Source organism: Manduca sexta, chromosome 13 (genome assembly GCF_014839805.1).
Source record: "Manduca sexta isolate Smith_Timp_Sample1 chromosome 13, JHU_Msex_v1.0, whole genome shotgun sequence".
In the NCBI taxonomy this organism is placed as follows: Eukaryota; Metazoa; Arthropoda; class Insecta; order Lepidoptera; family Sphingidae; genus Manduca; species Manduca sexta.
Window position 1 is genome coordinate 2,616,465 of NC_051127.1, and position 15,456 is coordinate 2,631,920.

The 15,456-nt window shown below is 38.8% G+C and overlaps 1 protein-coding gene and 1 long non-coding RNA gene across 2 annotated transcripts; one reads left to right on the plus strand and one right to left on the minus strand.

Moving 5' to 3' along the window:
- Positions 1-4,448: 4,448 nt before the first annotated feature.
- On the minus strand, positions 4,449-11,623 carry LOC119188444. Its single transcript, XM_037438232.1, has 11 exons — positions 11,436-11,623; positions 10,387-10,578; positions 9,704-9,857; positions 9,001-9,170; positions 8,184-8,368; positions 7,773-7,944; positions 7,329-7,335; positions 7,098-7,202; positions 6,475-6,596; positions 5,449-5,589; positions 4,449-4,631 (listed from the first exon to the last, which is right to left on the minus strand). Exons 1-11 carry the CDS (start codon positions 11,621-11,623, stop codon positions 4,532-4,534), a joined length of 1,536 nt encoding a protein of 511 aa, XP_037294129.1. The 3' UTR covers positions 4,449-4,531.
- Positions 11,624-13,334: 1,711 nt separating this feature from the next.
- LOC119189141 lies at positions 13,335-14,527 on the plus strand. The gene is made up of 2 exons (XR_005112270.1): positions 13,335-13,470; positions 14,354-14,527. It is a non-coding gene; the product is annotated as an uncharacterized LOC119189141 (long non-coding RNA).
- The last annotated feature ends 929 nt before the right edge of the window (positions 14,528-15,456 follow it).

Here is a 15,456-nt window from a genome sequence, read left to right on the forward strand (position 1 = left end):
TCTAAGGGCAAATAACGTACACGATTAAATAACAGGCAGTCAAAATGAGATACTAATATTTAAATAATATCCTTTTATGATGGAGAGGAACACAAAATTATAAATGTAGTTATGGTTAGGTTGGGTTAGGTTAGCCAATGTAATAAAAATATTATTTTAATGAGCACACAAAAAAGTGCATAAATCACAAGCAAACCCGGGTTGACATGTAAGTTTTACAACGAGACAGTTCAACGCTCGCCTTGTAGCTCCCAGCCGGCGACGTAACCACGCGTCAGACCAATTACAACGCGCGTCCTGAATCGCGCTATTGAAATTTGTACCTGTGTTAGCATATATACAAACCGCTCCACTAACAAACAGGGGATCCGTTGCTGCAAGGTAAACCGGTTGTGGCGGTGGGCCGGTCTTAACCTCCGCCGACTTACGTTCAAAGACGTTTCTCAATTTACATGGACTTCTGCGATATGCAATTATGGAACTATACAATGGAACTTAACCAAGAATCGAAATGCGAGAACTGTCTCTCGACCACACCGACGCAGCTACTTTGATTCCCTTTTTATTTATTTATTTATTTCATAATATTTTACGACACATAATTGTTTATGTAGTTTTAAGGCAAGAAAGATGATATAGAGTCCATATTTTGAGATGAATTAAATTATTACTATAAGCCTATTTGTAGGATTAAAGGATATACTCCCCAAAAATATTTCTCAGGTTACTATTTTCTATGACAATTAAAATAAAAAAATGTAGCAAACCTATAATTTCTTAATATTGTGTCCAAAAACTTTGTGACTCTACCAAGTGTTACTTTTTCTAATCATATAAAACATTTAAGAGTCTGAGTTTAGGTATAAACAGTTTCTCATTTCATTACCTTAGGTAGTCGATGCCTACACAAAGATCACTACCTTATGGAACGGTTAGCTAGAAAAAAAGATTATTATTCTTTGGAACTAGGTTCACCGCCACCCTTGAACATCAGTAATGCAAATAAATAAATAATAAAATAAAAGCACATAAAAAATCAAAATGTACATAATAATTTAGGAACAAAGTTTTAATGAATTGCGGTATCCTAGACTAAACTTATGGGTACATTTACTCACATTTTACAAAGCTGAATAAAGTATGGTGCAATTGTTCAAACTAAGAGGCATCATCTTCGTGGAATATGACTTCGAAATGGAGTAAAACACAATATTATAAAATCTAAATTACTAACTAAACAACATAATAGAAATGTGATACTGTCAATATTATTTACATTTTTTTTGTTGAGAAGTGTATGTGTCTGCCCAATGTATCAATATCATAAAAAAACATATCTTATTTTCAATAGTTAAAATTATTTTTGAATCCTACAAAATCACGTTTACTCTAATTATTGCATTCGAAGTCCTAATAGATTAGCGTTAGAACAGTAACTAGCAGCATAGCATTTCCATAAATACCTAAGTACAACAAAATATTAAAAAAAGACTAAGACTGGTTTTTACTACAAAGATTTAAATCCTAGATAGTACACAGTAGTGGTGTAGACCTCATCGTTTACATTAATGCTGCCTTGGCTTGAGAAAATACTACTTACCGAAAACGTACAGTCAGCCGCAAAACAAATGCAAAACTCAAACCGATTCTATAACTCCAATCGATTATTTTTTTTGTTTAAATTTAAGCAAACCTTTTGAAGTTAATTTTAACTAAAACCGTTTGTTGATACGGAGACAAACTCAACATAAGGCATTTATCCCTGAAGGGGTATGCAGAGGCGCAACCAGGGCAACCCACTTTTCGCCAAGCGTGTTCCGTCCCATGATATGATAGGCGGCGAGCCTATCGCCATATCAGGCACAAATTCCAGACTCCGGGTTGATGTTGAACTAAAAAACCCACATATCACATTGCTTGACACGGGACTCGAACCCAAAACCTCAGAGCGCTAACGTACCTCGCATGCAGTACAACTACGCCACCGAGACATTCTTATATTTGTTCATCTACTTTCGTGGCTGACTGCAAGTGAAATCACAGCTTGCTGCCCCTGTATCACGCTCTACGCTTACAGATCTGCTAGTGTACAGTGTAGTTGCCGGCGATCGCCAGTTCCTACGACGAACAGTGGCATCTCTATCGAAATGGTAGAGTGTAGAGGTGGATAGATTTTCCACGTTTCAGTTGTTCTGAGATTGTTCTCAGTGCAATAGGCTTATGCAAATAAACTACTATAAGCTTCTTATAGCGTTTATTTTAAATGGTATCCAGGAGGCGAATAATTGTAACCTTCCTCTCTTTCTAATCACAATGAACTTTTCCTTGCGAGTGGCATAGCTATAAGACTAAGGGCCCAAAAAAGGCCCTCGATGAAACTGTTTTGGAAGATTTGGTTCCCCAAGGAGGTGAGCTAAGAAAGGGCTGGTAATTCAGTAATATTCTAAGTATTTACATTTTCCAGCCTTGTTCTTGATGAAGGGTTGTAGAGATACAATCAGACGATTGAACGTCTCGTTAATCGACGTAAACTATAAAAAAAATACGATCGATACCATGTAATTTTAATATTTTCAATATTTACAATTCATAGTATGGACTTTGGGTGGCGTAGTAGTATTGCGTGAGGAGTTCGCCTGCTGCGCTGTCTTGGGTTCTAATCCCGCTTCGGTCGAAGTGATGTTGGGTATATATTCTCCAACCCCTGATTTTGAATTTTTGGAGGCGCGGCAAAATCTGGATAATGCCGCCCACGAACACCTGTATTTTTACCTTTGTTATCATCATCATTTCGCGCCCCGCGAGAAATAATTTATGTGTTTAATATACTGGACGTCTCAATAGTCAAAGTTGCGTTAATTATGAGTTGAGTATTCGTCTGCCAAATTTGAATCCCCCCCCCCCCCTATATCCGGGCCTGATATTCTCAATATTAACCCGGAGTCTAGCATTAGTAGCTGATATCACACCGGCTCGGTTATTGGTGAGACGAGACATACATACAAAATATACGGTGAAAAATCTTAGATTGATAAGTCTTTATCATTACATCAGTACAATAAGATTAAGTTTTTTTTTATTTAGTAAATTATTCTTAGATTAATTAAATAAATAGTAAGCCTAACAGCAAAGCCGGCATAATTGTTTCATCTATACCTATTTCTGTACCTACTATCAGCTGATGTAGTGCGCACCATTTTGCCGCACCGATACAAATAATAACGATCTAATTCCCCGTGTACAAGGCACTGTGAATCCTCATAGTATTATCAGTTTTTTTACTCTGATATTTTTTAAATGTAAAGACGCATCACACCAATAACCAATGATAGCACCTCATCCTGTTACGCAAACAATATTGCATCGGTAGTCTGTATTTTTGTCTTTTACATAATCTCGAAATTTTGACCTCATTGCAATGGCAATGGGGTCCAGATAGTGTCTACTATCGAGCAGTGGCAAAGGGTGAAATTTTTCAAAAGGTATCTTGAGGCAACAAAAAATTGTCTTAGTTAACATATCACGGTGAATTTAACAGAAAACAAAACTAAGACAAACGTAAATAAACTTAAAAGGGAAGCCGGTAGGAATTGAATTATATTGACGCTTCGCCACTGCTATCAGTTTCAGAAGCTCCAGAGCCAGACTTTGATTTTGTGAACAATTGCTTCATCTGTGCCAAAGCGATTCAGGATCCAAGTAATTCGCGTAAAAGCCGACAACCGCGGGTTTGTGTTGTACGTAATGAGAGTACAAAAAAAAGTATTATGAACCTTATAAACACACGTTCTGATGACGTTGCAATGGACTTTGCTTAACATTGAATTTCTTAACATTTTCGCTTATAACTTTTTTATTTATAGTTCTACGACAAAAAGTTACTGAACCAAAGTTGTAGAGAATTTAATTTGCAACAAAAATGTTTATAATTTATTTTGTCAGATAAATAGTTTAAGAGATACATAGTAAAAACCATTTCAACCCCTATTTTCAAGATGGCGGCCGTGGGACAAGGGTGGCGACCCCACAAACTTGGTTTTAGCTTTACACAGACGCCCCCTACACTTCAAAAAAATAAAATTGCGTCCTCTAAAAAACGCAACCCCAAATGTAACTTTTCAATGGACTAAGAGAGAATAATAGAAATGTCGCGCGTGACATATCTTCTCTTCTACCAGCCTGACCGCGCAGCCGAATACTTCCGGAAACGCCCGATGTCATCGACTAGGATAGTGGCGCGTAACAATATGCCTACTGGGCCCTTATTCTGTATGAAAGTGTAAACGCGTAACGCGGCCGTGTCATGTTATCTTCGAGAAATGTGCGGGAAATGTATTCTATAAGCCAAATTTCTATAGTCCTAAACATGACGCGCTAAGTGCTTGTTACGCACTGTTAAAATAACGTGTGGGATAGAGAATAAGGCCCGTGTAAAATAAAACAACCAATTAATATGTCAGCTATTATATTAGAACGGTCCAATAAATGCATAATATTCCGCCTCGTGTACTCGGCGGGTCAGCGTGTCCGTTCACTGCTCCGCGCTTGTCTTGGGCACGTAGGAGAGCACGAGCGTGGACCGCGGAGGGACCAACACGTCGTCCGCCGCCATGGCGTGGTTGGATGTGAAACTGGAATGAATAATGCATTATATTATATTGTAAGGGTTTTACTACATTACTAGCCTTTGCTTGCAGTTCTACGCGCGTGAAAATTGACAGTATATTTTAAGTTAGACCTCTAGAAATATATCGATGGAAACTGTATTCAACTTCATGCAATAGTTTTTGGCATGATTTTTATTTGTTTTATTTATTTATTTATACATATATTATAACACCATAACAATTGATTTCAATACATCTATGAGCCATTTCTGTGAATTCTGACAGGTTACATATAAAATTACATATAAATATGTTAGTATATATATATGATTGTATATATACTAACATACAGACAGACAAAAATCTAAAAACTATTGTTTCGGCTTTTGTGGGTCTTATATAAATTCTTTGGCTACTAATATAAATACCCCATATAAGTTTTTCTTTAATTGTCATATAAATTACATGTTGCCCGTTACTTCAGTAATGTCCTTTGGAATAAAAACAAATTGTGGTTTTCCGGCATAAATTGATATAGCCGTGAGTACGCCATTACGACACGGGAATTATAGATGTACAAAATCTATTACAGATAATAATATTAGCCCTATATTATATACTGTCCCACTCTACTAGTACTGAGAGGGATTAGGCCTTAGTCCACCACGCTGGTCTAGAGTTGATTGGTAGACTTCACACACCCTCGAAATTCCTATAGTGAACTTCTCAGGTATGCAGGTTTCTTCACGATGTTTGTAGTAGTATCTTTTATAGATACACAAAAGGCAATTTAGAATTAGGTGAAGTAGTTTCGTGGCTGATGGTTCCCGTGGATACTCACTTGGTGTAGAGCCGCACGCGGTGCGACACGTGGTGCACGGTGAGGGAGTCGGGCAGCGACGGCACGGCGGAGAGGTTGCCGCGCAGCTCCTCCGCGCCGGGGTTGTACACCGCCACGTACCCCGTGTGACCCGCCTTCCACCTGCGACACACGTTACTTTAGTTTATACACACAGATAGGTGGTGGTAGATCTCTCATATGTGAGAGTCCGCCTGGGTAGGTACCACCGCTATTTCTGCCGCCAAGCAGCAGTGTGTAGTCAATGTTGTGATCCGGTTTGAAGGACATTGTAGCCAGTGTAACTACTGGACATAAAACTTAACATCTCATGTCTCAGGATGGCGAGCGCAGTGGAATACCAAACAGTACAATAATTCAATGAGTTAGATGGTGATTCTACTGTTTATGGGCGGTCGTATCGCTTACCATCAGGCGAAAGGCAAGCTCGTTTCGTCATTCAATTCGCAATAAAAAAAAAAGACTCTGGCACAACTGGTGCACCCACTTTTAGCTGTGTGTATTCCGTCCTGTGATGTGTTATGGGACGAGCCTACCTCTATATCGGGCACTAATTCAATCAACAAATTCAATTCAGTCGAGGATCGAACCCAAGACCGCAGCACTGCAGTCGTTGATCATTATGAATCCGATCCTTAATGAAGTACTGCTAGTGCTTTGGAGTATAGTGCAGGCCACCGACTCCCGCGACGGTTGGGGTTGCACTTGCGCACCCGCAACCATCGATTTTAGGGAGAGTCGAATGTTTTCAGTCAGTAGGACAGTTTATACGTTATACAGGGGCCTTATTCTCTATCCCGCACGTTATTTTAACAAGCACGTAACACAACGCATCATGTTTAGGACTATAGAAATTTGGCTTACAAAATATCATTCCACGCACATTTCTCGAAGATAACATGACACGGCCGCGTTACGTGTTTACACTATCATACAGAATAAGGGCCCAGTATATGAGTTCGGGAGAAATCTGCAAACGGTTTTGCCCGTGTTAGAAAAATAATGCACCTGGCGCAGACGAGGAGCTGGTTGTGTGTGCGGTTGCGCGGCGGCGCGGCGGCCACGCTGTAGGCGCCGTGCTCCACCGTCACGTCCCAGCGCAGCGGCACCACGTGCGACAGCCACGAGCTCTGCACAGGACAAAGGAACACATATTAACACGGATCGTTTAAGATATATTTTATATCCGTCCGGATAACGACCACCATAGACAACGTGTTAAAACCCGCTATAGTGGCTCACGTAAGTGTGCCACTATTCCAACAGGCAAGGAAAATTGTGTCAATTAGTCAGTCCACATTCTATTGGACGCCACTCCACTTACCATCAAGTGCAGTGGGGACTCTTTGCCGAGCAGTTTAATACTAGAAATATAAGCATATTTTTATGTCATATGGTGGAAGAGGATTTTTTTATACATTAAGAGCAAGTATACTAATGTAAAACAACACGTAGCAGTATGTTCAAATTGTTTGCGGGCTGTATTTATTTACAATTGATAAGTTGAGAAGTTAATATTTCTTATAACAATCGAAGCAATTTAGCTTGCTTTATTTCGTTTTGTAATTTTTAAGCACCCTGTATAAATATATGTATACTTATACAGGGTGCTTAAAAACTCGGTGCCTTACGGTCTTGGTCTCGTTGCCGTGTTCGCTGAGCTGCTGCAGCTCCAGCACAGAGCGCGGCGGGCAGCAGCAGCGAGAACGCCGCGAGCTCCTCGTCTGTCTCATTCGCTACCAGCTGGAAATGGTATGATGCGTTGTTATTTGCCCAATAAATATTGGGTTATCATAAAAGTAATTAATTAAGGCTATAATGCAATGTCCTTCTACCGTAGCATGTCGAATAGCACGAAATACCCTATAACTTGCCATTAGATACTTTATCTGGATGGCGCCGCGCTTACCATTAGGTGCAGAGCAGTCATTTTGTTGTGCTCGTTCAAAAAAAAATATTAAGGTAAGTGACATGTTCTATCGCCTTCATTTCTGAATAGGTACACAAATCAGCGCAGTAGGTTTAGCAGAGATAATTTTATTTGTATAATTTATTTTTTACTCTTTTAAAAAACGCTTACTTTTTATTAAATCAATTTATTTAAGCCGACCAGGAGATCAGATCAATCATACCAAACCCCCAAAATGTTCATCAAGATAATTTTACGCTATCTATGGTAGTAAGATAGAGGTACAAGCGGATTTGTCGATTGGTTCCTTAGTGCGAGCGTTTCTACCTTCGACCAATTAAAACAGACTTGACCTAGCCCCCACTGATCATTAATACTCATGAGTTGCGTCAGTTACCTTAATCGCCGGCCAGGAAGGTAGACGCGCGTTGATGGTGGAGACGAGCTGGTCGAGGTGTGTGGAGAACGATGCAGCGGCGCCGCGCTGGGCGGCCGCAGCGACGACATGTTGTGCAGCGACATGAACAGCTCCAGCTCCGGCTCCGACTCCTCCTTCACCGTGAACACAGCTGCGGGAGAACACAACATAATCATATACTTAATGTGTAGTGAAGTTAGATTAGCAAGAGAACTTTCAGGTATCGACTACTGCAAGCAATTTTTACCGCGTCAACATTCTCGTGAGGCTACTCTTTATCCCGGAAAAACTTTTGCGGAGCCGCAGGCAAAGCTAATCTGAGATAACGCCCAGTAATAACCCAATCCTTTTTTTCAGAGAGAGAGAAAGAGAGAGAGATTTGATACTCACCATCAGGTTCGCTGATGGCCTTGACCTGCGCGGCGAAGTGTCCCAGCAGTTGTGTCAGACGCGGGTCGGGCGAGTGTCGCCAGAAGGCGCGGTGCGTGTGGTCGACCCCGGGGTCGCTCCCACGCCCAGAGTTCGGCACGGCCTCGGCGGACACGTTCACGATGAGATGGCGCGCTTTGAGTAACCTGCGGGAGACGGCGGTTTTAATAATTATAATATAATAACATTTATTTTGTTTTACTTATTTATTACAATTTTAGTGTACAAACGAGCCTTAAACTATAGACATTCTAATTATAAAGTACTATGTGGCACTCCGTTGCGCTCGTCATCCTGAGACATACGATGTTAAGTGTGACGGTACAATTAGTATACACCACCATGTCGGCAACATCACTGGAACTACGAGATATATCTCGATAATTAGGAAATGCCCAATAATCACACTAGATGGCACTACACAATTCTGAATTGCGGTAGCAGAATTTGCGCGACGCGCAGTATATACCATCTTCGAATTAAAACCGTTGAAGGGAGCTCGGCTAGTTATAAGCACCATCTGCTTGACTGGAAATTCTCCCCTTCCATAGAAGAACTTAACCATCTGTTCCTCTACAGCAGCGTCTATCTCCTCGCCACTATGGGACTCACAATGCTAGTAATGACGCGGTGCAATGTTCCTTTTGCCATAAATTTTTTGCCTTTTATTTTAAATTACTATAATTAGTTTTAATTACTGTGAATACTTATAATTTATGTGAGTTACCGTAATAAACGTATTTTCTTTCTTTTTTTCTTTACATAAAGCTGCCCTCACCTGACTCCGGCGGCGCCGCTCGTGATCCACGCGCTGATGACCTTGTCCAGGTGGTCCGCCACGTCCTTGTTCAGGAAGTTGAGGTCCGGCCGCTGCTCGTCGTACTGGTGCAGGTACATCTCGCGCCGCTTCTCGCTGTACGACCACGCTGGCGTGTTGTTCGTCGATATCTGAAGGGCAATTGTGATTGTAGTTGGACAAGTGGCAATATGTGTCTAGAACCGATTCCTTGTCAATTGTAGTTTGCTCAAGAGCGGATCTCACACGCATTTTTTTATCCATCGGGGTTTCAGAAAAAGTGTCACTTTGATATTAGATACTACTGCGAATGCAAGAAATATTGATTTATCACACACACACACGCGCCCATTCACGCCTTTTACCCCCGAAGGGGAGGCAGAGGTCCAACATGTGCACCCACATTTGCGCTGTGTGTAATTCATCCAGGGAAGTGACAGGTGGTGAGTCTATCGCCATATTCCAGACTCCCGCTCAGATACTGAGTAGAAAAACCCAATATCCTGACCCGGGGATCGAACCCGAGACCTCAGCACTGCAGTCGTACTGTACAACTACGCCACCAAGGCACTCATCAATCTGTTTTCAAATATCCAGATCCATTCACCGGTTACAAATAATTCTAACAAACAGCCAAATTTAAACTATAATATCTAAGACATAAGCATTGTTGGTTATATTATACCCAGTTGTTGGGCGCTATGGGTGCGCCGACGTCGTCGAAGCCCTTGCTGGGCGCCCACACGAAGTAGTCGGTGTAGGGCGCGGTGCGGTTCTCGCTCAGCTGGAACCACGTGTGGTTCAGGGACACGAAGCTCGGGAGCAGATCCACCACCACCCTGGAGAAACATTGTGTTATATAGAGATAATGTATTATGACAGCATGGAGACCTTTCATGAGGGTGACATTTATAAATTATGAACATTGTTGTTTATTTTAAGGATGGAAATCGGTTTTAGGAGTCAGGAATTTGTGCCCGTTATGGCGAACGCCCCGTATTTCATCATGAAACTTAAATATATCGTAAAAACTATTAATTTTGATACATAATTTTATGTTCATATTCCAGCGTGGTTAAAAATATATATCCTCAGAATTATGACGACAACCCTAACACATTATTAAAATTTATTTTTACTAGGTGTTACTCGCGGCTTCGCCCGCGTATAGAGCCTTTCCCGCTACAAAGTCCCTTAAACAGTACACGACGCTAGCGACATCTATTTAAAAAAATAAACATGATTTCCCATGGTAGCAAATTATCCAGAATGCTGCCTTTACTTTGACAGCGTCTTAGCTGATATCGCACTTCTGAGCGAAGTTGAGCTACAACTACTAATACGAGCCATATACTATAAAGTACTCACTTGATGCCTACGTTCCTGGCCTTCTCGAACATGTTCTTGAAAGGCTTCAGTATGTCCGGCTGGTCCAGCACCTCGTACACAGGCGTCTCCATGAACACACCCTGGACACTGTACTCCTCCAGCCTGGGCAGCATCGCCTCCACATCATCAGGACTCGCCGGCCCCAGCTCGACCAGAGGACCTTGCTCGTACCTGACAATAGATGGTGAAAATACGCCTATGTCATATAAAGTTGGCTAGAGAGTATGGATTGTGCTTTTTATAATTTTGATGCCTTTTATCTCCAAAGGGGTAGGCAGAGGCGCATCTGTTGCACCCAGTTACCGCTGTGTGTTCTGTTCTAAGATGTGATAGATGGCGAGCTTTTCGCCACATCGGGGACAAATTCCAGATACCGGGCTAGCTAATAAATAAAAAAAAACAATATCACTGCCCGAACGGAGAAACGAACCCGAGACCTCAGCAGTGCAGTCGTACCATAAACTAGTGATGTGTCAACTCGGGATAAACACAACTCGAGCTAACTCGAGTTGAAATTTACGTAACTCGAGTTCAACTCGAGTTAAGTAACTCGAGTTAACTGGGTAAGATGAAATTGAGTAATGATTTGTTTTGGGTTATTTTTACAAATGTAATGACTCACCAGGTGAATTTAAATAATAAAGGAATTTATTTATTCATCATGTATTTATGTTTTATGTATTTAGGATTAAATATTCGTAGCATAAATAAAGTATTTATATTAATTAACAACAAAACTACTTACGTTATTACTTATTTAAACTCGAGTTAAAGAGAATTCAACTCGAGTTGACTCCATCTAAACCCAACTCGAGTTGACACATCACTACCATAAACTACGCAACTCAAACAACTTTGATGAGCTATTTTATTTACGTTATATGATTGAAATCATTCGTTATTCTACACTATCCCCACCCTACTTACCAGGTACATTGAGGTCATTTTACCTTGCCCATAACAAAACACATCAAAAATATAATTATATTTATCAATACTATGAATTGTGGAGAATGTTGAACTCTTACCATTTCTTGGGCTCTGGTGGCGTGCACTTAGGGGCCTGCACGATGATGACGATCGCTCCGGCCAGCATGCACAGCCACGACGCCCAGAACAACACGAAGAGCGACCAACGCAGGTTCACCCAGAACGGGTCATCCGCATACTTCATCAGCTCCTCCTTGGTCAGGCCGGAGAATTCCTGAACGAACATAATAACCTATTGTTACTTATCACGATTACAAAGTTCTTTTATACATTTTACACACATTGTTATTATATGATCACCGTCATCAACCGTAGGACGGTCACTGCTGAGCACAGGGCTCCCTCAAAGATTTCCTCATCGTCCTATTGGAAGCGACACGCATCCAGCGACCTCCTTCGACTATTAATAGGTCATCTTATCTTATCTGAATTATATATCACAATATAGGTCTATGTCTGTTTCACTAAAAAAATCCAATCATCCCATAAAACAAATGCAAAGAGGAACCATGAATAACTGTCATTTCTTATTTTGACCATCATGAAAATTTTAAATCTAATTTTTCCATCATGAGTAACATTAACATGGGATCTTTTTATAATGAAGCAGAGAGATATGTTATAATTATAATACATAAGGTTTTTGTGTTCCATTTTCTAATTATGAATAAAGGCATTAAGATTTCTTGTATGTGAGACTGAATACATTTAGCTGACAAACTTGAGCACACTGCTGCCTGGTGGGGCAATTCTTTGCACGTCAGTGTAGCTATGTTACGGCCACACGATGCGGTCTTGTGCTCAAGTTGTTTGTCGGCTAACATAGGTATCAGCACAAGATTCAAATTTGCATAGCCTAAGCTAGAACATCGGGGCTTGCAGAATGCTCTTCGCAGTCAAATAAAAAGCGGTACAAACTAGACGTATTGATAGAAAATAACTAACTATTATTATAAATAAAATTCTAAGACCACAGAAAGGTTTCGACATATTCTAATTCAATTAAAATTACCCTTGTACTGGTTGCAATATCAGCCTGCAGAATTATTGAAAAAATATGTTTTGTGAATGAATTATTATTATTCGCTCATCATCTGTATAATTTAATTTTCCTTAATATAAGGAGAAACGGGAAACCACACAGAAATCCCATTCCTATATTTATTGTATTAACTGACATTTGAACTGTAATTTGACATCATGTTTCTTGTATTTATGGGTAGCTGTAGGCATTGTTTACGTGAACAAACTTTTTGTAAATTATTAAGGGCAAATTTTTCAAACATCAGATAAAATCTATGCAACAAATAAATTATAACCAGACTAAATAAAAAAATGCGACAAATTGACAATTTTATAAATGCAATTATCATTTTTAATTTCTTTGTGTTTTACTTTATTATATATGACCGAAAAATTATCGCTACAACCGAATAAATTTTATTTTATTGCTTTTTCTTTCATAAATTATTGCCTCACTAACCATCAATACAATATTTATTAATCACGTGCATATCCTCAAAAACGGAGAAACATGTTTTAAAATCTACCAGACTCCTTAACATATGTACACCTTACCAGGAACAACGATCAAAGCGCCGCGATGGTCTTTGGTGCATATTACCTACGTACATTGACGTATATTCTATAAACACGAACGTCCATATAAACTAATGGTCTTATTCATAATAAAACCCTTATCGAAGGTATAAATCGCAAATAGTTAAAACGTCCTATAAGCTTATCGAGCATTCGATAAAATTTCTTATTCATAATGGTATCATCAACCTCCGATAACAAAAGGCCTTTAAATGTGCACAATGTTTGCCATTTCGTAGAAAAAATAATTTAAATAAGTTCTACCAATTACTAACAAGTTTTGTCTATGGAAATAGACATTAAAAAAAATTGTCTGTCATAGTCACAATGGCGTTTGTCAAAAAAGTAAATAAAATAAATACAGGAGGAAAATTTATTTGTTGTTCTCGAAATTCTTTGTAAAACTTGGAAGAACGCAGGCAGCAAATTGCGATAAAATGGTAGAGAAGTGAAAAGTAGTTGGAGGAAGACAAGGTTGGTGCAGCTCTTTTCTGTATTTGAACGTTTGCGATATGCATTCCTGCATTACTAACTATTACTTTTTTACAAGATTATGTTGAAGAAATTGATTAGGGAGCGGGTATGAACCCGTTCCCTAACAAAAACTTCTTATCCCTAAAGAATATGAATTCTTGAACGTGAATGTCGTCACGAACTACAATTTCATAGGTGTCGTAGATTCATTTGGGGAGCTGTGCTAACTGAAATGTAATATTGCTACTCATGCATTGCGCATGTCCAACAATACGCACTATGATAGCCACTCTTAAAATATTCATATAAATAAAATATTTGGATAATATAAAATAGTGATTATGTACCCTGGTGGCATTCAGCACAAATAATAAAGTTAAAAACAGCACAATGAAATATAAAAGGAATAAATCAATTTTATTTTGTAGATAATGCTCATTGTGCCTCCTCAGACCCTCACTTCCAATAGAAAATATAAAGGAGATATGTATGTATCCATTTTATGCTATAATCATGTAGGATATTGTTGTTTTAGGTAGGTCATAAGTAAAATATATTTTTGAGGTCTTTATTAGTTAAAATAAAAGGAAAATAAATAAAACCTTTATTTATCATGTAGGCATATATATAAAGGCTCTTATGACAAGTAAACATATAATCAAATATGATTTAGAATTTGTAAAGACCACCGATTAAGGCATGCATATTATGAATTATTATATTATAATACACATCAACCTGGAAATATAATGGAGGTATTAACAAATCATCATTAAGTAATTTATAATTTATACTATAATCCTGTGGGATACTACTGTTGTATATTTGAATAAACATTTTTGTTTCAAATTTTGTTGGATGCTTATACATTGCATAATTTCAGGTTTGTCCCACATCTGCAGAATAAATTGCAACAATAGAAGTGCAACACAGAAAAGAGTTGCATGCTATTCAGATGGACAATGAGCTCCAGTGAAATAAAAAAAATAAAATTGAGATATATTAATAAAAGAAAAATATAAATTTTATAAAAATAAATGACAATGACTAACTTTAATTATGTTGTATAATTAGTTACCTTTCAGTGTGAACAACTTTAGTCTAGATTTTGGGTCAATGATGATAATAATTGATACTGACACCTCTTCAATATGGACACACTGTTCTGTGGCATATATCTCTCTTTGAGCAATTGCAATGTTGTGTAACACTGCAAGAGCCACAATAGTAGTCTTCACATTGCCAAATTTAAGATATGCCATGAAACAGGCATTGAAAATGCTGTTTCCACACATAAAATTCTTGTTGCAATATCCGGGAGTTATGAGTGCTGCTTTGCCATCTAACAATATCTCTGATCTGAAGATTAGCATCACAATTCACCTACAACAAACCTTTAAATCTTACCTGAACAACAAGATTGAGGAAATAATATCCTTTTCTATATAGTGTTAGTGTAGAAAATACAACCAATTATAGATGGGCAGTCTTTTACATGGTGAAATTCCAACCTTAACAAGGGTTCCTCTGAAAAGAAGTGGGGCATAATTATAATCTGCAGCATGTAATACGAGCGCACGCTCCACTTTGCTACATAATATACCACTGGTAGTGGCTTTAGATAATCCATAGAGGTGTCCAACATCTTACATCTATTAAGAAAACGAACCTAAAAGTAGCTCATCATTAGGTATACGTATTTACCGAAGTCTGTATAAATATGGAATAGAATTAACTTACCTCATGACGATCCCAACATGTCAATGTCATATCAAAATTTATTAATACTTGCAATTCTGGTGATCTGCCACAACCTATACGGTGAAACAGCAACTCTTCGCGGACTATCAGTCACTTATAAATGCAGCCGTATGTTTGGAAAAATAATACCGTTTACGGAATTCATAATTATCCAGAGAAAACGGATCCTAATTTCTGACGAGACATTTTTCTACCTAAACAGCCTAAGCTTGCATTTTTAATACA